At 40.7% G+C, this 22,993-nt stretch overlaps 1 protein-coding gene across 1 annotated transcript in view; it reads right to left on the bottom strand.

Moving 5' to 3' along the window:
* Nucleotides 1–22,993, bottom strand: part of PLB1 (phospholipase B1) — an 80,691-nt gene that overhangs the window by 8,917 nt on the left and 48,781 nt on the right. The window contains exons 36-53 of the mRNA XM_052702256.1: nt 22,571–22,622; nt 22,365–22,445; nt 21,602–21,667; nt 21,121–21,221; nt 19,808–19,889; nt 19,210–19,314; nt 17,371–17,466; nt 16,245–16,316; nt 13,968–14,045; nt 12,326–12,386; nt 11,618–11,676; nt 8,559–8,617; nt 6,841–6,884; nt 5,595–5,694; nt 4,213–4,264; nt 2,188–2,268; nt 1,243–1,308; nt 626–717 (exon numbers count right to left, since the gene is read on the bottom strand). Of these exons, the coding sequence (XP_052558216.1) occupies nt 626–717; nt 1,243–1,308; nt 2,188–2,268; nt 4,213–4,264; nt 5,595–5,694; nt 6,841–6,884; nt 8,559–8,617; nt 11,618–11,676; nt 12,326–12,386; nt 13,968–14,045; nt 16,245–16,316; nt 17,371–17,466; nt 19,210–19,314; nt 19,808–19,889; nt 21,121–21,221; nt 21,602–21,667; nt 22,365–22,445; nt 22,571–22,622 (1,347 nt within the window). The remainder of the gene's footprint in view (nt 1–625; nt 718–1,242; nt 1,309–2,187; nt 2,269–4,212; nt 4,265–5,594; nt 5,695–6,840; nt 6,885–8,558; nt 8,618–11,617; nt 11,677–12,325; nt 12,387–13,967; nt 14,046–16,244; nt 16,317–17,370; nt 17,467–19,209; nt 19,315–19,807; nt 19,890–21,120; nt 21,222–21,601; nt 21,668–22,364; nt 22,446–22,570; nt 22,623–22,993) is intronic.

The following is a 22,993-nucleotide window of genomic DNA, read 5'->3' as shown; positions in this document are numbered from 1 at the left end:
TTCATTAGGCATCATCTTCCAACCAACGGTCTTTCTTTTAACTTTCTCTGCCAGATTAGAGCGCCTTGCGCCCACTTTACATGGATATGAAATACATCCATACTAACTCCCCTGAAGGCATGGGTACTTCATAAAACACATCCCACAGTCTTGTTGGAGTTACGCTTTTGACCTCGTCCATTTGGTGGGAAATGCAGCTCCTGGTCTTGCTTTCTGCAGCCCCACCCATGCAATAGGTAATGCAGCACTGAATGCATGGAGAGGCATCAGGGATATCAGCCTGAGCTGCTGAGCAGCAAATGGCTAGGCATAACAGGCACTAAGGTCGGTAGTAAGGCAACTGCATGGTGATTTATGCTGTGATATACTGCCTTAGAGCTAAGGAAGGCAATGACTGACCACAGACTACAGGTGCATGCCTTTTAGCTGAAGTATTGGAAGAAGCAATAGAAAGTCAATGTGAACTAGTGTATTCATGTAAAGGCAGCAATAAAAGGAGCTCAGAATGGTCAGTGTGGCTATCCCTACTGTAGCAACAGTTTAGATTGATTAGAACAAACAAACAAACAGTAACAAAAAAGAAAGGCTTTTAAAGGCTTTTAAAGGCCCTGCAGTGTTCACTTACTCTGTCAGAAAGCATTCTGAAGAGCTCGCTGCCACCTGACGCAGTCCAGAAATCTCGAGTATCTCCACCATGTTGATAAAGACTCTTGGGAGCTGCAGGGGTTATAATAAGCAGACATAGCGAGTCAGAGAACATGATACCACTACAAAGAGAGAAAAGTGCCATCCGTAGGTCAGTGAGTCAGTGCAGAACCGCACTGACTGCAAGCAATAGCAAGGGTAATATATAAAGAGAGGGAGACATATAGTGGATGTCAGCCAAAAAATTCCTGGCAGCTAGTACAAACTAGCTGAAATGCTGCTTCACTCCCTGGGGCATTTCCATTTTCTCTAGGGTAAATGAAACTTGGTTCAGCCATCAGTACTGGCAGTAATGCTGTGATATATTTGATCCACAGCAAAAACACCACTCAACTCGGTTGTCCTGAAACTACAGTACATTTTCTCAGGGCATTATCTAACACAGTTGTTCGACTGCTCCTCAGTGCTGCATTATGATCTCAGCTCTTTGGAAGATAATCTTGCATGAAATATAATCACTGAAAGTCTACCAGAGGTGAGAAAAACACAAGTGTACTTGCCAGGAACATAGTTTGCGAGGGTATCTTTAAAGCTTACCTCTGTGTAGAAAATATCCAGAGTGTCCTGGAGGTGCTTCACGTAGTTTTGCACTGAATATGTTTCCTATGTAATTAAAATAAAGTAAGATTGGTCTTCTTTTAAAAACCCGGAAGTTTTGGCTGTTTCATTCTCACAATGGAGTCCCTATTCTCCTTTCTGCTTCTGATGGCAGGTATATATTTGGAACAAGAGGTTTACTGCCCCACGCGCACAGGTTGTAGAGTGCCACAAGAACACGAGCACTGACACATTCACTTAATCTCCACAGAAAATCTAGAGGTATTAAAGAGGTCTCGGCTGAATCTTTCCTTGATGAATAAACAAAACCCACAGGCAAAACAACTCTGAGTGTGGTTATAGAGGTTTAGCCGCTGGGGCAAAGACTCTACTTAGTCTTTAAAGGAAATAGACCAAAACTGAGAGAACAATCCTCAGTTATTTCAATGAGCCAGACCTCAAGACTTCAGTGTGTGCTTTTCAGAGGGGGTAAACACTGACAGCTAGATGTGACACCTTTTTTCACCATGAACTGATGTTACTTCATTTGGTGTCATTCTGAAGCAAGAAAGAGACATATCCAGTAATTATTGCATGGAGACACTTTCCAGAATAAATGTTCATTTGTGTCCCTGTAACAACAAACATAAGACACCACACTTCTTAAGTGCTTTGTTCAGTCAAGTTGGAAGAGCTCTTTGGTTTATACTTCTGTTCAGTGTGGGGCAGATTGTTGCTGCTTAAATTGTGCTCCAGACCTGCAGTGCCTCAAAATTAAAAGCTGTGTACTTCTTTCTTATACAACACAGATGAAAGGAATTGTAGTCCTAAGTGCTTTTTAAACAAAGAGGAGCTTTGGCACATGGAGCGAGAGAAAGGTTAAATTTCCAGGGCTGGGCTGCTGCCAAGCGCCCAAACAAGCATGCCTGCTTCAGAGATACAAACCTTATCCAAGCAGTACTGACACAGGTCATTGCTTCCAATGAAGATAGTGATCAGCTTCCAGTCCTCCTTGAAGTTAATATTCTGGTGGCACATAAAATAAACAGATTTCTGTGTTTGCTGCTTACACTTGCAGGGGTAACATTTAATGAGGGGGGTACAAGGCTGCACAGCAGAGCAGCCCAAAAGAGGCGCAGTGAGTTAAGGCAGCAAAATCATAGAATGCCCAGGGCCCCATCCAACCTGGCCTTGACATCTCCAAGGATGGGGCACCATAGCTTCTCTGGGCACCTGTGCCACTGCTTCACCACCCTCTGAGTAAAGAATTTCTTCCTAGCATCTAATCTAAATCTCCTCTCTTTTAGTGTAAAGTAATTCCCCCTCTGATAGCAAGTCCTATCAGAGAAAAGAATCCATCTGAAGGAACATGAGAACTGTTTGCTAGTCTAGCTGCAGCTCACCTTGGCTTTTGTAAGGAAACCCCTTCAGCAAACAAGAACTATCAGGGCAGCTGAGCACGGAGACGTGCCAGCAGGTGTGCTGAATCAAACAGTGGGTTTGGGGCACTGCAGGGACAGAGCTGGGGTTGCTGGAGTGGCTGGTGAGAGCCGGGGAAGTGTGCTGCTAGGGATCCTGCCAGCTGGGCAGGCATCGCCCCACGGGTAGGCATGGAGAGAGGCACCTCAGGGACAAGAGAACGGATTAAAATAGCAGAGTCCGGGAGGCCGGTGACTTCACCGAGCTCATATAAGGGCAGCTGCAGCAACCACGTCACCGAGCACAATAGGCGCTGCTGAGAGCTGGAGCTCAGCAAAACATTTTGTAGCGTTCCTAACAAAGAAAGGAATCAAAGGCAGCTATTTTTAGAGCGGTGCATTTACATAACAAACAGCTGCGAAAGGATCCCGCAAATAGAGGAAGGGCCTGGGAATCACCCACGGGTCTGAACACTCCTCAAGCAACGCCTTGCTCCCAAAGCTTTGCCCAAAGTATGGCTGGGATTTTCCCCCTCTTTTTAAAGATGCATAAATAGCAACGAATAAAACAGATCTAGAGCCGTGTAGTACTTCACTGAAGAGCCACGGCAGCTTCCTTCACTGCCAAACATTTGGTAGCACAGAGTAACTGACAGGGCAGTGAGTATGCAGCATCCAACAGGAGTGCTGGCACACAGGGATGCGTGCTTAGACAAATCCTGCTTATTCAGTACCTTTCTTTCCCATTCAGTCTGAGCCAAAGAGCACCAGGCTCTCTTATTCCTTACTGGACACTCTACAAAGCAACAAATCACACTGACAGTCACCACCACAACAAATTCAGACCACGCTTGGGGCAAGACAGCCTTAGCTTTCTCCCACGTTTCCCCCCACACCCCAAACTTCAGCACTAGCCACTGTGTTAAGAGCTCTCTGCAGCCCTCAGTGGAGCAGGAACAGCTGGTTGGTCCACAATATTAGATCCCTGACCAGTTCCCTAAAAGCTTGAGATGTGGCAGGGATTCACTCTACCTTGAGGACTTTGGCCTCAAGACCAAATGATTCATTCCTGTTTCAGGGAGCCTAATCTCCCGGGAGGATTTCATGCTCCCTTTCCCAGTATTGCCATTCCCCAGTCCATACTCAGATCAAAGAATGTGGCTGATGTTTGTCACTAAGTCCCTGTTCCAGCAACTTTGTTCTTGGCCTTTCCACTTTGAATACTGCTGCTCACTCACAGCCCTATGATTTGCCTGGAGCCTCCAGATCTCCTCCTCCTTCCCATTACTATTCTCATGACTCCCAGATGCATCAGCTTCTGCCCTTCGTGTTTGCACACTACCTGGGTGAATTTGCATGGGTAACTTTTAATCTCTTGATGACAGTGACTGTTCCTTAGTTGCTTATCTCAGAAAACATACCAGAGATGAGGACACTGACTTTTCTCCTATCAGTAAAGAACTGTATTCCGTTGCCCCATGAACTGGCACCATGGGAGCATTGAGGTGCAATCTGAAGTCCCTGCTTTGTTTTTTAGGAACAATCCACTTACTGAGCTGCTCCTCATTAGCTCCACCAGTTCACTTGCTTGGGCTGGCATATTGCTGTAGAAAGAGGACAGAAGGATGTTAGATGCATGCTCTGAAAGCTCATCATCATCATTTTCTCTCATACTCCTCATTTCAGGGAACGCTAGGAGTGGCTGAAATTCACACAGAGAAAGTGATGCCTCAGAAGGAAGAGTAGTGACCAGAGCATCAGCAGTTGCACAAACAAGCTGATCTAAAAGGGTTTCAGCTAGGACAGCTGCCAAGTGGCAGTCAACTGGGATGGATCCTTCCCATCTCAGAGTAGGCTTAAGTGCACTTTATTTGGAGAAAAAACACTAATGCCCAGATATACAGAGAAATTTAGCTGCATAATTCCTTTTGAAATCTAGTAATGTTTATACAGAAGCTGGGCACCTAACCAGCTTTCTTGATCTGGCCTTCAACTCCTACAGCTTATCTGGAGGATATTGCTTTATACAGTGGAACCACTGGGTTAGAGCTCAGGTCTGTGCAGGATGCAACATCCATAGAGCAAAGCACAAACCGTGCTGAGACTCTGGAAGCTGGAAACTTGAGCTCCTGATATGCTGAGATGAAACTGTGCGTGAGCAGCTTGAGTCCTGCATTTTGCCAGCAGCTACACAAACACGGCCACGTTTATTTGCACTTCCAGAATCACACTGAGCTCAAGTCACTCACAGAACAGTAGCTACACAGGCTTTGCTAGCTTCCCTGAAACACTTTTGCAGAAAATTTGATGACTGTTAAAGGGGTCACAAAGTCCTGGAAACAAATTCCATGGATATCCATAGAGAAAGCACAGCTTGTGCAATACAAACTCATACGTTTTTGTTCTTAACAGACTGGTGTTTTCCTTCAAGAGGAAAATGGAATTTTTTTCCGACATGCTCACTCGGTTTGTTTTCTTTACGCTGCAAATGAGGAAAGCTTTTAGTGCAATTAGGTGACAGTGAGTTTCTATTTGCTAGTTGGAGGCACATTTCCCAGAAATCAGGGAATAACTGAGAGGGCCATCAGCTTTCTCTCATTACAAACAGACTGAAAGTGAATGAAGAAGCTGAAAACTGAAGGCTGAGCAGAAAAAGGTATTTATAGAAACCTCCTTCCTTCATTTCTTCTGCACAGAATATTTGAGCTAATGCCTTATTTATGCTTCTATTTCTGTCTCTAATTTAGAAAAAGAATAAAATTAAATCACAAAATACCATCTTTAAAAAAAATATAATCAGAAATCAGACCACAGAAACATGCACATTACATATAGATCATCATGATTAACTCAGCCTTAACATGCATCTCAAATCTGTCAGTGCCTCAGTTCTTTCCTACCCCTTTGCCCGTTCTTGGCTTCAGTCACACTTACCGTGAAGTTGCACCTCTCTCTGCAGCATTGAATCCAGCTGCTTCCTTACTGTTGCCAGTGGAGAAGCCAAAGAGGTTTGGGTTGAATTTTTTCAAGATATCTTAAAAAGAGAAGACAACGTATAACCATCCATGGTACAACTGGCAGTAGACACACCTGCCTTGGAGACTTCAGTACTACGAGTATTTCTCCCTGTGGAGACGGACAGGGACAAGGGCTTAGTGGGCCTGATGACAGCCAGGTCCTAGGAAATTGCTATTACTGACAGCGAGTGCCGGAGTAATTGTGGTTTCTTCCCCTCATGTACCAGGAGCAGATGCTCCAAAGAGAACTCTCTATCTCGCAGTCCCATAACCATTTACCCATAGAACAGGAAAGTGAATTCTATTCATGTTTATAAGCTTCAGTGAAACCCTCAGCAGCAAAGCATGATGCTTGAAAACTGTTACTATTACCGTGCCTGTAGTGCTGTCTGAAACCTCTTTATAAAGTCTCACTTACAATGCTGCATGCATAATGAAATGTATTTTCTATTTTTCCTTAAGCACATTGTTCATGCTACAAGACAAAGCATGTCGGCTTTTGTTACCAACAGTGTCAGGTATTGCCAGACTGTTCCACAGCGTGGATCACATACAAATAGATGAACCACTGCAAACCCATTCCCCTCTAATTTATGGTCAGACTGACCACTCAGTGGTTTCTATGGCAACTACAAGGACTGGTTACACAGAATGCTAAGACAAGAGATGCATGGTATTTTTAGATTTTTTGAGTGCAATGTGGCAGCTTGAAAGCATTGAGAGAAACCAACAGGAAATCACAACCTTGCCAATGATCTTTTCTAAATAGACTGTTAATTGTTTCATAATCCTTCATTTGCCCACAGTCATTGAGCACTACAGTTGGTGATTGGAAAGCACAATGAAATGAAGAAAGAACAGATCTGCCATGGAGTCCTGCCACCTACAGCACATTTACTCTTCATAATTTCTGTCAAAAGGATGCACTGGCCTCATGCAGATCCTGTAATGTAGAGGGGCTGAATTAGCTTTGCAGCTAGGAAGGTCAGTCTGGGTTTCAGCTGTGAGCCAAGTGAGCTACTCCCATTCACAACAGATGGGGATGCCCACTGTTTGCAAGGGAAGTGTGATCATTTCCAGATGTTTTTGGATATCCACTGGGATGCTTTCTGTCTAATACTGTGCTTTTCCCATTACTCACACTGGTTTTTCAGGACACTCACTGGGTAAAGTGGTTCGGGTCTCCAGGGTGCCATCACCTCCAATACTACAAAGGGAAAGCACAGAATTACTGAGTAGCAATAGTTCTGCAACCCTCTTATTGTCAACATACGTTGCTGCTGCAGCCCAGGTAGGTATACACACCTCAGGCTGAACTAGGAATATCAAGCCACAAGACAAGAAAGAATTCAGGAGAGGTACTGAAAGGAGATTTCAGATTAAATCAGGCAGGTTTTCAGCTAGGATATATGCCTATAAACTAGGAATGGAGCATACAGGAAGAATCAATTTTTTTTTTTATGTGAACGTGCTGGGATGCCCACTGTCAGAAGGCATGTGACCCTGCTGAAAATACATTTGTGTGCATTTTTGCATAGAAGAGAGACTACATTAAATGTTCATTATCCACCTGTCTGGGATTTTGCAGTGTTAATATTGAAAAAAGCCTCTGCCTCTACTGTTATCATAAATCAGTTGATCATGGAACTCTCTAAGACTCAAGCTGGGATGAAAGCAGGCATTCTTTATTCTCAGTGCTGGATGCACACATGGATCCTTCCACCTAATTGTGCTTACCTGGTACAAAATATCTTCAGTTTGTTTGCATTACTTGAGTTACATGTGCAGAGGCTTTCCCAAGCAGCACATATACATTCAGTACTTCCCCCAGAATCATTAACACAGGGTTACATAAGCTCTTTTTGTGGTGGTGGTTCTGAGACCCTCTAGGATGAAGTCACTCCTCCCTACTGTGTTTACTGGCTGAAATCTATCTTCACACATGCTCATTTAGCTCCTTGCCTTGATCCTACAATGCTTGCTTTCACAAAATTAGCTGATTCTAGCAGAACTTCCTTATCTACTTGGTAAAAGCAGTTCAGTTTATCATCGTTATCTATTTGGTACAAGGGCACAGATTCTTCCTGTTTTCTAAACAAACTACAGAGCTATCCATCAATGAGCATTAGCAAGCTTAACAGTACCGTTGCAACTTGTATCACTAGCATTCAAATAATGTCTGTGTGTATAGAGGGTGTTCCCTTACACTACATCTGTCAGGCCCTGACACGGGGGAAGCACAGAGTAGAGAAAAGACAGGTGAAGAAAGGAGTGTATACATGTACATGCTTATCATATATAACATTCATACTTCTGCCTGCATGAAGCAGGCAGTTTTCTTCCATTCTAATGTGGACATTGAAATTCACATCCACTCTAGCACATACTGTCATTGCTTGCTTTGTAATTTGCAAATCTATTTGGGACATCTTCACTGAATGTGCATGTGGTGCACTCAGCACATTCATGCCAATTGGCACTCACATGGATTACCTAGCATTAAACACTGCTTTCGATTATCACAACTGCAGCAATAGACTGAGGCACAGGACTCTACTGGTAGCAGTCGGATCTCATTTGAAAAACAAACAAAAATCCAGCACCACAAAATCACTCCCTTTCTCTTCCAACTCTGACTCTCTCTCTCAAGTCCTTACCCAGCAACACTCAATCTCAGCATCCCACCTCCATATTTACTCTCTGCAGAGAGAAGTTTGTTTGACAGGAGCAGAATTTAGCTGCTAGACATGTGGCAGCACAGCCATTTGCCTGATATACCTCATTCCCATCCTCTTTGGGATGTAACTACACAACCAGGTGACCCACATTTTCAACTGTATCTATGGATGAAAATACCAGAGAGAAAATTGAGCATATTTACCTCCAGGAACATCCCCTCCAGTCCACTTGTGGGTCAGTTGTGCAGGCTCCTGCCGCAGTCTGAAACAGATGAGAAGAATAACTTATAAAATACTAGAACAGGGTGCTGCAAGTTTAGGTAGAACAGAAAATGTGAAAGTTTTGAAGAACTTTGGTAACACCATTCTGAATCCAGCCAAGTCCTTTATAGCATAAGCATTCCTTGTCCTCATTCAACAGCACACACTGGCCTCTGGGTAGTCCTACATCTCCCATGCTTCAAATTCACAGCCTTATCCTCATGTATGAAGGCAGTTCATCTAAACAGCAGACCCTGGAGTAGAGGAAACACAGTCCAACCAGCAGGCATCAGACTGTAAGATCTTGGGAACTACATATGGCATTGGAACTACAACTCTAATAATAGTATCAATAAATTAAGGGGAACTAGATTACAATCTACAGCTTTGTATTTGTCTGGATTTTTCTGATGGAAACTGCTTCATTCTGGCATGTCCCAAAGGAAGCTGATGTTCAGAGGCTTACTAATACAGGGAAAAACACAGCTGAAAAATCCCCAGTCAGTTTTAGCTGTAAATAAATCAGTAGAAGGGTTGTTTTTTAAACTGCCAAGAAAACAAATCTTTGGTGCAAAATCCACTTTTCTCTGTTGGACCCAGTCTAGAAATCTAACACACAAACTTTGTGAGGTGCGGGCAAGATTTTTGTTTTGTATTTTTGCCAATACAGATAAATGTGTTGGCATATCTATTGCTTTCACCACGTGCCGTGGCTGAGAGGTTGAACAGATGCATTCTCGCCAGTGACGTGACCAAATTGCTCAATGTTTCATTAATCTCCAACTGCATCTGGACTGAGAACAGCCTTCCTGCAGAGTGAACTTTATGCGATTTAGTATACAGGAAAGACATCAGAACAAAGAATGCGATGATAGATTTGAGTGTTCACAGGACTGGGATAGAATGCTTTCATTATTTTATTTTTCAAAAACTTCTAGCAAGGTCAGCAGCTCGACTCACTTTCATGACAGCAATAATGAAAATAGGTTATTCTGCAGCTTTTTAGTTTTTTTAATGGTTTCACTTCATTTTGTGCTATTCAAAAAGCTATGCGTCCTGGTTTTGGCTGATAAAGAGTTCTTTCTCTTCATCATAGCTGGTGTGATTCTGTATTTTATTAGGATGAAAATAGCACTGATAAAACACTGATACTTTCATTGCTGCAGAGAAGTGCTTGCACTGTCGGGGCCTTTTCTGTTCCTCGTTTTGCACGGCCATTGTGGAGCTTGGAGAGCACAAGGAGCTGGGAGGGGTACAGCCAGGGCAGCTGGCTCAGACTGGCCAAATGGATATTCCACACCACATGGTGCTGTGCCATAGAACTTGGGGGGATTTGGTTGGGTTGGCACTGCTGCTGCTCAGGGACTGACCGAGCATGAGCCGGGCTCTGGTGTGTAATTGCACTTGGTTGGTTTTGTTTGTTTTTTCTATTTTCTTTTTCTCCTCCTTCATTTCTTATTAAACTGTCCTTACAGACAAATTCTCACGTACCATTTTCAATTCCCTCCCCTATAGCCCTAGGGGAAAATGAACAAGTGGCTTTTGTGGTATTTAGCTGCCTCCTGGCTTAAGCCACAACATCACATTATCAACATAGCCATCAATACTGACTGCATTCAGGGCTCTTGGAGGAAACACCAGGAGGAAAATCAATGCGTTAGGGAACCAAGACAGATATTGCTATAGTCCCTCTGTACCAGGGATGAAGTACAAAGTATGAGTTGCTGCTGGCTATACCAAAATTTTATTTATGTGCATACGTGTTTGTATGTGTGAGAAGCATTCTTTGTCTTCTTTCTCCATGCCTTTCAACCAGCACTACATATCATACATTCACACCTTGCTATGGTAATGGCAGTGACGACCAACTGCATGAATAATGGCAATATGAAAAACTGCCTTGCTCTGCTTTTTGGGACAAAAACCTCAAGGAACAGAGTCTGGCCCCTGTGACTAGGAATCTCTGAGAATTTTCATGTACTAGAAACAAAAAATTTAAAAAGAAGATATGTGTGCCATCAAAGGAGGAAATCAAGCAATTTTAAGTGCTGGCAATGGATAGGAGGGAGGTTTGCAGGGTCATTACTAAGGTGCTCTAAGAAAAGCTCAAAGCTCAGTAGGAGGGAAGACAGGATAACTTCAGGTCAGGTGAAATCTGTTTTCAGAGCTAATGAGGAGGTGAAGACATACATGCACACCTGCCTGTCAATAAGTCTGATCATTTGAGAGCTGTAGTCCATTCAACTCCCTCTGAACTCTGCAGGAGCTGAAGCTGCTAGAATGAGCACACAGATGTAGCTCAGGAGTGAAAATTCACACTGACGCCAATATCTGCCTTCATTCTATGCCAGAACAATTCTGTAGTGCCATGCAATTCTAGAATTCATTCTCAGAAAACTTCAGCACAGATCAGCAATATTCCCTGTTATTATTTTTTGGGCCCTGCTTTTCTGAGACTTTTCAGTTTGCATTTCTTGGTACATACAATATACATATTGTATACAATACATCATAGTTCTAACTAAAAATTAAAATTAACCCAGGAAACAATATCTGAGAGCAAACTTCTGATATACTGAAGAGACAGAATTATCTTATGTGAGAAACACTTTGGTCTGTAATCAGTTATTTCTCTAGGAAATTTCATCGAGACCTGCCACTGTATGTAAAATGGCAATTGATTTTTCTTATTTCAGAAAATACTATCAGGCAGACATTTCCCTTTTCTAAAACACTTGAACAAATTGTGTGCAATAGAGAATGTGATCCAATTTCTGTTCTGACTGAATTATTCATTACTAGATTACTCAATTGTCAGTGCCAGTGTCACTCATATCCCTTCAGGCTACTTCTTTGCAAAGGGACATGAGTAGTAGATGAGCTTTTCTTTGCCAGACAAAACAGTTTGCTTTCTATCTAATGATGACTGACATAACCACATAGAGGTAGAAATCAACAATTACTCTTCTCATTTTAAACCTGGAAATATAGCAGTACTTACAGTCAGGGAATCTCCCAACGCTCCAATGACTTTGATGTCAGCAGGCCGTAGCTCATGTACTAAAAAGGAGTAGGAATAATAGAAAGAACATACTAATTGATAACTGACATAAAATGCTATTTATTGGAATGAAGGTCCAAGTCTTTGGTTTCAGCCTGATGTTATTTTTACAGACTTTTAAGGAGAATGAGTGTCAAGTTCTATATGCCTGCCAGGCAATATATATAACTTCTCGCCAGTTGTTTGCAATTGTGTACTCGACAAACAAGGGAATAAACGAACCTTAAGCAACTATTCAAGTGTCACCTTAAGAAAGAAAAAAAAAAAAGGAAAGATTAGATATGTTCAGGATTCATTTTTAAGGTTTGGGTCACAGATCAATTCTGCCCACAATGCCTTCCACTTATGCACAGCACTGCTACTATGCTACTGATAAGGCAAGGTAGGTCAAACTTGCTTACCTAGACATCTTTAATCTGCCACAATGCTATATAAGATATATGTACATGGTAAATGGGATTGCATTTATCCGCCTGCTGCATTGTAGAACTTGCTGTCTATGGCAGGATGGATTTTTCTATTTTGCAGTTAAACACATCAGTTTTTACCATTTTCATCCTATCTAGAACTTGCAGTTTCAAGACTTAAAAACACAAGGTGATGTATATCCTTCCTGTTCAGGATTTTAGCTGATGAGTCCATCCTCACCTGATGTTGGGACATGACTGGATGGAGTCTTTTCAGAACATGACAGGTCACTGCCCCAATTCTGAAATGACAGTTCATACAACAGTGTCACCTTTTCGTTAGAAGAAACATGGAAAACACACATGGTTTAATTGTATGGTGAAGAACAAGATCAAATTTAAAATAGATACTAGTTTGGTGCTGTGTAGCTCAACAGTCACAGTCATTAAAGTTAGAAAACACTAATAAAATTAGAAAAGACCTTTAAGATCAGAGTCCTTCCTCCCCTTTGTGGAATGCTGTCCAAACATTAAATCATTTCTGGGGAAGTTTTCTAGCCAAAATACACCATTTTGCCAAAGTCAAGACATATAATCTAGAAAAATTATTTGTGACAAAGTTCCATAAATAGATACTTGTTTACCCTTTTGCCCTTTCCACAGTCTGGAGATTTCATCTGTGACTGAGGAGGTGGCATCTTCATGCTTGAAAATCTGTAATTGTTGTAATGATATCTGCTTACTCTGACCTCAGACCTGACCTTACTTGGAGCAGCAGGTTGTACAGGGATGCCCTGAGGATCCCCTTCCAACCTGAATTATTACTATAAGTGCACAATCCTATCCTTCAGTAAATAAATGAACATAGGCCAGTGGTCTTCAAAAAGTACAGTTAGTATTTTAATATTGAGACAAATTTGTCTGTTCTCCTACATAACAGTGTAATAGGCTCTACTACCAACCGTCTAGTTAAAGGCTGCCTCCAAAAGTCAGAAAAGAAAGCTGGGCTTATTTTCAGGTGAAACAGGAAGATGTTCATACACTCTTTCTGCTATTTCTTTCCTTCACTTTATCACTTCAGAACTTATTGCAGTTGAGATTCAGTAAGTACGATTGCCATTAAAAGTATATAACCAGCTCTACAGATTAAAAATCCCATTTCAACATTGCAAACTATGGCTTGCTGAAACAATATTAGCTGTTTCTGTTTGTAACCCTCAAGGCACGGGAAGATTTTCATAATTTAGACAGGCACAAGGACCCCCCCAGTATGTCCAAGTACATGGCCGACTTTGACTGCTGTCTCTAATCATAGCTACATTATCAAAGCTGAGCATTCCTTGCATGCCTGCAGCCATTTGTCAAAAGCAAGTTTCTGCCCCATTTCTTCAAGTCCAACACAAAGTTTGCTTAATCTGTAGTTTGCTATGGTAGTTGCTCATTCATTATGAAAAGTAAATCCCTTTGAGAACAGATCTCCATCACATCCTGTGCAGCTGGCAGCATATGCAATAAATAAATATGACTGCCCTCTGCAGGTTAAATCTACATGAGGACATGGAAATACAGAGGCTCAAGAACATATAAACCTTCCTTAGATCATCTGGGGATTTAGCATCCTAAATTCTCTTCCCTCTGTTGTGAGGTACTTGCAATACAAGTTAAGGATGCACTCCAGGTGACTTACTGTAGAAATTGCACCTGATACAATTCGTTTTGTCTGGCTTTCAGGACAAGAAGTGTTTAACATTTTTTACACAAGAAACAATGCAATGCGAGTTAGACTTTTCTGTCTGAAAATTGGTGACAGGTTATCACATTTATAACCTCAGAAGGATGTGTGAACAGCTTGTCTAAAATGCAGCAAAAGAAGCAACAGTTACCTGTGTTGGCTCACTGGTGGGAAGCACAGGAGAATTTGTGTTGTTGCTATTTTTATTTGTACTCAGGAAGGAGTTATTCTGTGACAAGGAAGAATTTAAAGTTAGAGAAATTAGGCAATAATTATGTGGCACACATCATATCAAGTTATGTCAAGACATGATATCACCAAAGTTGTAGCTGTCTAACCAGCAAAATGAGGATCTGGATTTCGAAACTGTTTTCCGTATCTTAAAATTCAGAAGCAATATTTCCTCTTTAGTCTCTTATGGTAAAAATGATGTATGTGTCAGATCCCGGTTAGCAGTTCAACTTTCTCCTTTCTTAAGCCTTCCACAAATTACCTAGACTTTATTAGCTGCTTAGTCCCTTTAAAAGACATTGTTGCAAAGTCTGGAGAAACCTGGACATATCTTCCCGTGTCAGCAGAGAGTAATAAAAACTGACTACTGTATGAATCACTCCTCCCTTCTAGAGAAACTGTACAAATTGCATTGTTATTTTCATCCTCTTCTAATGCAACATGCATTAAGGAAGACAGGCACATTGTATAGACTAAGAATCTTTGCAGAGATATGTAGTTATCTCAAGTAAGAGCAATTCCAGAGCTATTATTTCCACAAAGATCTAATGAAGCACTAAAATCAGAAAGCATATTTAATCAATTAAAATACCCTCTCATCTTTTATTTCCAGGGTTTTATCCTACTCTAATTTGCCTTGATGCAAATAGTTTTCCTTGGCTTTTTGGGCCTTTGCAGTCTGTCTCACCTGTTGTTTTCATGGGATCACTTCCAGATATAGTAAGAGTCTAAAACCATACTCAGAAACAGTAAAAACAATAAATGGAATTTGTGAGTGTCCAATTTCAATTCATTTACTATCCTCTTTAGTCATACAGAAGGCAAAATCATAGAATCATAGGAAGACCTGGTTGGAAGGGACCAGAAAGACCATCTAGTTCCTATCCTCCCAGTAGGTCCCGCTAGGTAATGAAAGGCTACAGTGAGGTCTGCTCAGAGCCTTCTCTTCTCTAGGCTGAAGAAGCCCAACTCCCTCAGCCTGTCTCCATAGGAGAGGTACTCCAGCCCTGTGATCATCCTCATGGCCTCCCCTATGGGCTCACTCCAACAAGCCCATGCCTCTCTGAATTGGAGGCACCAGAGCTGAATACAGGTGGGTCTCATGAGAGCAGAATAGAGGGAAAGAGGCCCTTGTCCTGCTGGTCACACTGCTTTTGATGCAGTCCAGGATACAATTGATTCCCTGGAAACAGATTATTCAATTCCTTTGTACCACTATTTCTTGTTCTTTACCTCAAAGCTGAGAAGGGAAAGATACTGGCATCTCTATCTCTGAGTGTTTTAAATCACAATAGGATTGCCATTTCTGAAAACAACGGCCATATATTCTTTGCAAAGGATATGAAACTTCTCTGTGGCTATGTCTAAACAGCAGCATCTTTGAGTAGGGATGGACTAACAGAAAGAATTATAAAAATCCACATTATCTGGCACTGAATAAGTTCCTAGGTTAACTTAATTACTGGGCAAAATGAAGTAGAACCAGTTTAACTAAACCTAATGATTTTGAAACATGCTGATTAACAACCCCCAGATCTTCCCTTTCTAACAGGGTGGATGCAATATAGACAAAATCGTTCTTTATGTCTTGAATGACTGTCTCCAGACTTCATAGTACAAATCAGCTTCCTAGTCTGTTCAGTTCTTTGGTCTCTTCATTGAAACTGCTGAAGAAAGTGGGTCATTTACTGCTGACTGCAGGGGTTATTTCCACATGCTGATACCCAGCAACAACACCATAAGTTCAACAGCTTGTTTTGTGAAGGCAGAAGTGTCCAAAGTGCCTAAAGTATCCCTGTTAGGGGCTAGGTCAGCAAAACCAGCTTTCCACTAATTCAAAGTAAAATAGATACTGGGATTTTCAGAGCCACTGCAGTGTCTGAAACTCACATTGATTCTAATAGGAAAGTTAATTCAGAATATTCTATTTGCTGTTGAGCTGCCTAAGTACTTCAAAAATATATATTTTCTGCTGCAACTTAAAACACACAAATCAGCACACTGTCTATCAGTACTCACTGCACAGTAAAAGGATACCAGAGAAGGTATAGCAAGAAAGTCTGCTCATTCATAGGTTGGCAGAGAAGGAAAGTCTTCAGCAAACTCCTCCCAGACATACAAAATCCCTGCCCTCTGTGGGGTGCACAGACAGATACAGCTGCCTGATACCCAGCATTCATGACATAGGGATATTTACCTGAGTCGGGCAGCTGAGGACAATGTCAGTCAAGAAGTCAAATGAGTCAGCTTTCTGGCCTACAGGCTGCAACTAGGAGGGAAAACAAAACAAAAAAGCCCACACCATTGTAACTGCCTCAGTTCATCTTACATTTGTATAAAAATTCTCATCAAAGGAATTTAAACACCACTTTCATATTTTTAAAAAAGTGCTTGCATTTACTGACCTCGGTTTACCCAAGGCTGAAATGCTACTCAGAAGAAACATGGCAACTGCGTAACAAAACAGCAACTCTAGAAAGAAGTTTAAAATGGGAAGTGGAAAGCTATGCTGGATCAGCTTAAACTCCAGGAGGATTTTGGCAGGCACATGAAGTTCCTTGGAATTTTGCCAGAAGGCAAGCTTGTAAACTCTGTTCTCTTGCATACAAGAGGAGACGCTAAGAATCCCTCTGTTCTCATTGCTAAGCTGCGTGATGTCGTCTCCAACGAAAGACTGTTTGTGTGCAGAAGATTAAACAAAATTTAAATAGAGGCACTACCTGATGATTGCAGAGAGTCCTGTTAGCTGCTAAGACATTACCTGGAAGTACATAGAAGATAGCAACCAGAATCTGAGACTTCTGACTGCAATGCTAATTCTGCACTGCGACGCTAACTAAATGGGATTGCCTAAGCAATCAGAAAAACAACTCATTGTTGCTAGATTTTATTTGTTTCCAAAGGTAGTAAATTAATTTGAATTAAAACTATTTCTGAGTGATACATTCACAATACAAGGATTTAAAACACTTTTAAGATACCCATTTTGAATTGACATACACCATTAACAACTCTTTATTTGGTAGTCTTTCATTTAAGACCATGGAGACACCATCCTTATTAAATAGTGTCCTGACTTTCATGACAATGAGTGAAATAAACTTCAAGCTGCTCGGGTTAAATCAGGAATGCCTGATTGACAGCACCTCTCCCTTCCCTGCAGATATGTGGGAGTATCTGACTGGGAAAAAACAAACAAGCACTGGAGACCCATTAGCAAGTTACAGACTTACCCAGATCCTCATTGCAACTTTCATTACAAAATTTTAATGGTAGTCAGGTCAAGCTAAAGATTGTATTGTGGGCAGAGCTTGTCACCTTACCATACTGTTCCAGAGAACCTTAGCAAGTTGAGAATGGCCCTTCTGGCTTGGATGGAAGCAGTCAGGTGCAAAGTAGGAGATATCAGGATGCCCATCCTACAGATGAAAGCATAAGGGACACTGAAGTGCAGAAGTACTCACTGAGCTCCAACTGTGGATTGCTGAGGTTGTATCAGAATCAATAACAGGAGATGGATTCTACTTGTGCTTGCCACTCCAAAGAAGAAAATCTCCTCATTAGTAGCTGGTGATAAACAGCATGTTTTGTCAGGCACACTAGCTACCAAAAATGCTTAACTAGAAATGCTTATGCACATCCAATATCAGATCCACAAGGAAGAAGCAAAACCACAGTTTTGAGTTTGATCCCTAGTCTCTCTCGGTTCTGTGATAAAGCTGCGTTCCCCTCCTCAGCACATCACCATATTTGGCTACCCAATCACCATTATGCTCTGCAGTATCCTTACATGTGAATGAGTATTTTATGGATGCTGTACTATAGGAACAGAAAGAACCCATCTGCCTTCTCATAATTGTGTTAGTTCTACAAGTTTGAGGGGAGGGAAAAGCAAGAAGTGCCCAAGAGAAGGCTGCCAAACTGACCAACTATAACAATACAAACTCCTTTATGAACACACCTTTACTTTAATACAGATACTGGAGCATCTTAAGGAAGTGAAGTTTGAACATTTAAGTAACTTGGCTTCTGAGTAAGTATTGAGAAAAGAAAAAGTTTAATTATAAACTCTTGAAATAATATCTTTTTGGTCATTGCAGTCTTTCCTCAAAACCTGGCCAGGTTTTGATTCAATGTGCTTGAGCAAGCTACAACCAAAATTTGAACCTATATTTGATCTTTTGCCAAGTTCAGAGGCAGAGTTTTAGTTCAGAAACTTCTATATTTTGTGTAAGATAAGAGAAAACAACACTCTGAACTTTCTTAAAATCTGAATTAATGCTTGTGAGATTATAAAAAAAAATGTTCAGAAGCATTTTTCTTCTACATTTACTTCAGTGTTTCTCACCTTAGTACTAAAGCTCCTGAGGATGGGTTTTCACAGGAGCCAGCTTCATCAAAAATTAAAGCCTGTTTTTCCTTCCCCTGTGAAGTTTTCAACTAGTTTTCCAAATGTTAGAGCTTTGTCTGTAGCAGTAAATCAATTTTTCAGAATGGTCACTAGCTATTGCTGGCATTTTCAGGATCACACTGGTTCAACAATACCAGTGCAATCCTTATTCAATGTTTTGCCCCACCTGTATTTTGTTCCAGGTGAGATGACTAAGTACAGTTGTATCTGAAAATCAGCAAGTGGAGTTTCAGTTTCAGAGAAGGTTTGGGTCACTTCCCAGATTCATAGTTTGCTGGGAGGTTACAGAGATTACTCAAAGAGCTGAAATATAGTTGGCAATAATAGGAAAGATCTACTACTATCTCTAGTCTGTATGTAAACTTATTCTACAGATTCAGACAGAGAGTGAAGTTATAGGGCACAAAAAGTTGACTCCTGTGAGTAACACAGCAAGGTTGCTTTAAGAATTGTAACTTAGTATCTCTGTATTTTATTAATCATGTTATATTTTGAGAAAGAAAAATATTTACATACCTTGAGAACACACACAAACCAACCTCTCAACTCAGCTCTTGATTTGTTTTCCGAAACAGCAACTCATATTGACAGCACAATATATAAAACAAAGAACTGATAATCTAATCTACTGGGCCAAAAGGCAACAAGTTCTAGTAAGAAAAGCACATGACAAGCAGAAATCATTGTGCATACTGTCTCTAAAGGCTGGATGCCCACACTTGGTTCTTTGAAGTCCCCATTTATACCATACCTGATCAAGAGGTGTCTTGGGATTTTGGAGGAAAGTCTGGATGACCACTGTAAAATTGTCATGAGTATCATATCTGCCAGACTCCACCAGTGTTTGAATACCAAGCTGCAAAAAAACAAAAAACAGGAACGAATATTCTATCAACATCTGTGCATAACAATTTTTCTTGTTTTTTGCTTTTTGTTGTTGTTGTTTTTAGTTTATTTTTGAGGAAAAAAAACCACAACAACTAAGAATCAGAAAGAAGCTTTTACTTGATAATTGAAATAACCAGAGACACTGGTTAAAGGTAACCATTGAAAAAGTGGTTAAGAAGGATGGAAAACAATACTGCAGTTGTTTGTGAGAAACAGGATTTTGGTGACTGAACTCCTACCTATCCCTCTGCATTAGAAAATGTTGGGGTTTTTTTTGAAGAATTGCTTCTAATTTTCATCATATGGTGTTCTGAATAACATCAAATTACCTTCTTCATAACTCATACAGTTCTCCTAGGTAAAGTATTGCTATGATTTGCTATAAACAGACCATTCGCTTGGTAGCGAAGAATTCGTCTCCACTGGAAGCAAAGTAACTGCACCATTCTTGATAAACATACCTGGTAAGCTTTAATGGCTTCCCTCACCATTGTTAAGTTTTCTGAGTTTTCTTCTCCTGTGAGAACACAACTACACAGATAACTGTGGAGAAGTTAGAGGAGAAAACAAGAACAAGGAGAATTAGAAACATGAGATTGCAGAAGTGGTTCTTCATCACCCAACACCCTCATGACATGGTAGTAACAAAGGCATTTGTACATTTTTGAATCTGTGAAATGTCTTTCTGTCTTTGCCACCGCATACAATTTCAAACCTCAGTCTTATTTACCATCTCATATGAATTGTACTGCACACTGTGCTAAAGCCAATTTGTTCCATTCATTACATCCAGGCATCCAAAGTCCCTGCATCCTGAAACAGGTGCATGCCATTCCCTCTGAGACTAGAGAAGATATCATTAAAATGTACTGGTTATACGTTACCTCTGAGCTGTTATCTTTCTGAGGCATCAATGTGAGCAAAGAAAGTAATTATACACTTCAATAAAGCTTCTGAAACAAGAGATATCTGTCTACTCCGCAAATACACCACATTCCCTCAAAATGCTAGAAAATCTAAATACTTTTGGAATTCAACTCCGTCTCAAGGTGTTCTGTATCAGTCTCTTTAATCCAAGCACACTGAAGTACAGTTTATATTGATTATGACACAATTTAGACTTCATTTCAACCAAGCTTGAATTTACCCCTAATCCTGTTAAGCCTTCCCAGGTCCATATAAAATCCTATTGCAGCTAGGACTTTCCGGCCCCAACCAAACGCAAGCTCTGCTACCTCTGATGTAAACTCTGGATAGGCATGTTCCCTCCAGTGTTAACCTAAACAGCTTCACACATTTTTCTTAAGTGATGCATAGCCCAGGAATCCAAAACTTCTGCTTCTTAATAGTAGCTCAAAGTGCCTTATTTGATATAATTGTAACATCAGAAGTCCTTATATACCTCAGCTATCTAAATAAATAACCTTATCAGTGCTTGGTACAGGCAGCTCAGTCCTCCAGACTCAAATTTGATCAAGGAACATCTTTGTACCACTGTACCAACACTGGTCTGATGTTACTTTTATTCTACAGTCAAAGACTAAGAAGCTGCTTGAAACACTTGCAGCCAATGAAATGAATGTACTTATGAGCCTTTTAGGTCAAAGCCGAGATAAGGAAGCTACACTGGGCAGGATCATGTCAGCACTGGATGTACTGTCCATAGGAGTGTTGTGCTAGGACATATTTCTATACAATTAAAGAAGCATGGAATGAGAATTTTATCATCACAGATAGTAAATTCAAGTACAAAAGAAAGTCAAACAAGCCTTACTCTGACATGTAAGTGGGGCACTGAACTTGAGTATCCACAAACAACTGTCTCATACTGAGGATGTCCATTACTCCAACTATGCTCACTAGAGCTTTTGGTACCTGAAAGGAAAGTCAGATTTCAGCTTAGAAGGAACTATATACATAGCCCACAGTGCATTCATTTTATCCCCAAAGTCCAGCCATTTAACACTCCTTCCCTTTCTCTACATATATTTCTCAACAAAATCGCTCACAAAACTTTGACTCAGCTGTTTAACTCTTTGACTCAGCTGTTGAACTCTTTCTGCTACCATATTTCAGTATTACTGTCTCTCATTTCAGATAGCATCTCACTAGGGTTAGATAACACACAAGCATTACCCTCTGTGAAAATCAGTCGAGTACATTTGGTACCAGAACAGAAAAAATCAGCAGAGCTAGTAACATTAAATTACACACCAACTCAGGCTAGAATGCCAGGACAATTTCACAGTACTTGCCTCTTCATGCAGAATATCAAGAGTTTCTTGAATTCTACTGGTGAAATTTACAGCTGAGTAGTGATCCTGATAGAAGAAGAAGATAATAGATGATTGTTAAATGGGGACACACGACATTTGGGTTGGGAGAATAATTCACTTCCTTTTCCGCCATACTCCTGTGATCAAGAGAAAGTTCTTGCTTCTTTCCATTTATCAGTTAATGTAAAACATAGGAAGACTTGGTGAAATTTTTGGTTTAAAATACAGCTTGTTGATTAGCAGCAAGTTCCTTAATGCAACTTCCCTTATACATTCTTCACCTATACTTGGCTTTGCCCTATACTATGAGTTATGAGGTGATGACAGCCATTGCAGAATTGGATTGACGGCAGTTCAAAACAATATTATTTTTTCTTGGATGTATAATGAGGCTTTACTAGCAGTGGAGCAGTTACCAAACTGGCTCCTCTATCATGGTAAGAGAAGACAAGAAGTGTTTTTACTCTGGAGTAAACCAGGCTAAATATAACCATCATAACATAACACAACCAACCATCATAACATAAACATAACCAACATAATGAGAGAACGGAACCATCTTACTTGGTTGCCAGTAGCAGCTTGTATATCAGGGCACTGTCAGCAGTGATCTTTATCAACACATACAGCAACTCTATTAGAACACTCACTATCACCACTGTGAAAGCTCTAAGTATCTGTGCATTTCTACACTGACATCACCAAGCCCCTATAGTTTTTGACAACCAGTTCTGTTACTCACAGGGTCTTTGCAATAGTTGCATAGATCATTGCTTCCAATATGCACTGTTATGATTTTCCAGTCAGCATTGAAGTCAACTCTCTGTGAACAAAGCAGAAAACGTCTTTGACTGATATGCATCAGTAGCATCTTTGCGGATGGATCTATCGTGTGAAGCAGCACCAGATTCTTTTCATGCTGCAAGATTAGAGTCCCAGACAACTTACAGAATCATTTTTCATTAGTCTCAGGAGAGCTCTTGCTTGGGCTGGTAAGTGCCTATGAAGAAAAACAACCAGTGAGTGAAAGAAGCACTTCTGTGGAGAGTCAACGTTAATACTCCTTGGACACATTAAATCTATGAGTTGTCAAATATCAGGAGATTTAAATGATGATGCAGTATAATCCTCCTTTTTTAGTGATCAAATTATATGTTCACATCATTATGAAATGTCAGCAACAAATTGAACCTGAACACAGATTTTACTAAAGTTCAATATTTAACACGAGGCCACAACTTTAACCTTCTATTACACTTCTTAGCTGCTAAAGCAGATGGAATGCAGACACAGCAGTATGCTTTGCTAGCAGACAGCCTATTTAGAATTGAAGTGCTATCAACCTATTCCTTATGGACTAAAATGACAAGG

Source organism: Tympanuchus pallidicinctus, unplaced genomic scaffold (assembly GCF_026119805.1).
Source record: "Tympanuchus pallidicinctus isolate F22 unplaced genomic scaffold, pur_lepc_1.0 scaffold1, whole genome shotgun sequence".
Taxonomy (NCBI): domain Eukaryota; kingdom Metazoa; phylum Chordata; class Aves; order Galliformes; family Phasianidae; genus Tympanuchus; species Tympanuchus pallidicinctus.
The sequence above is the reverse complement of the archived record's forward strand: the minus strand, read 5'-3'. Positions and strand labels throughout refer to the sequence as shown.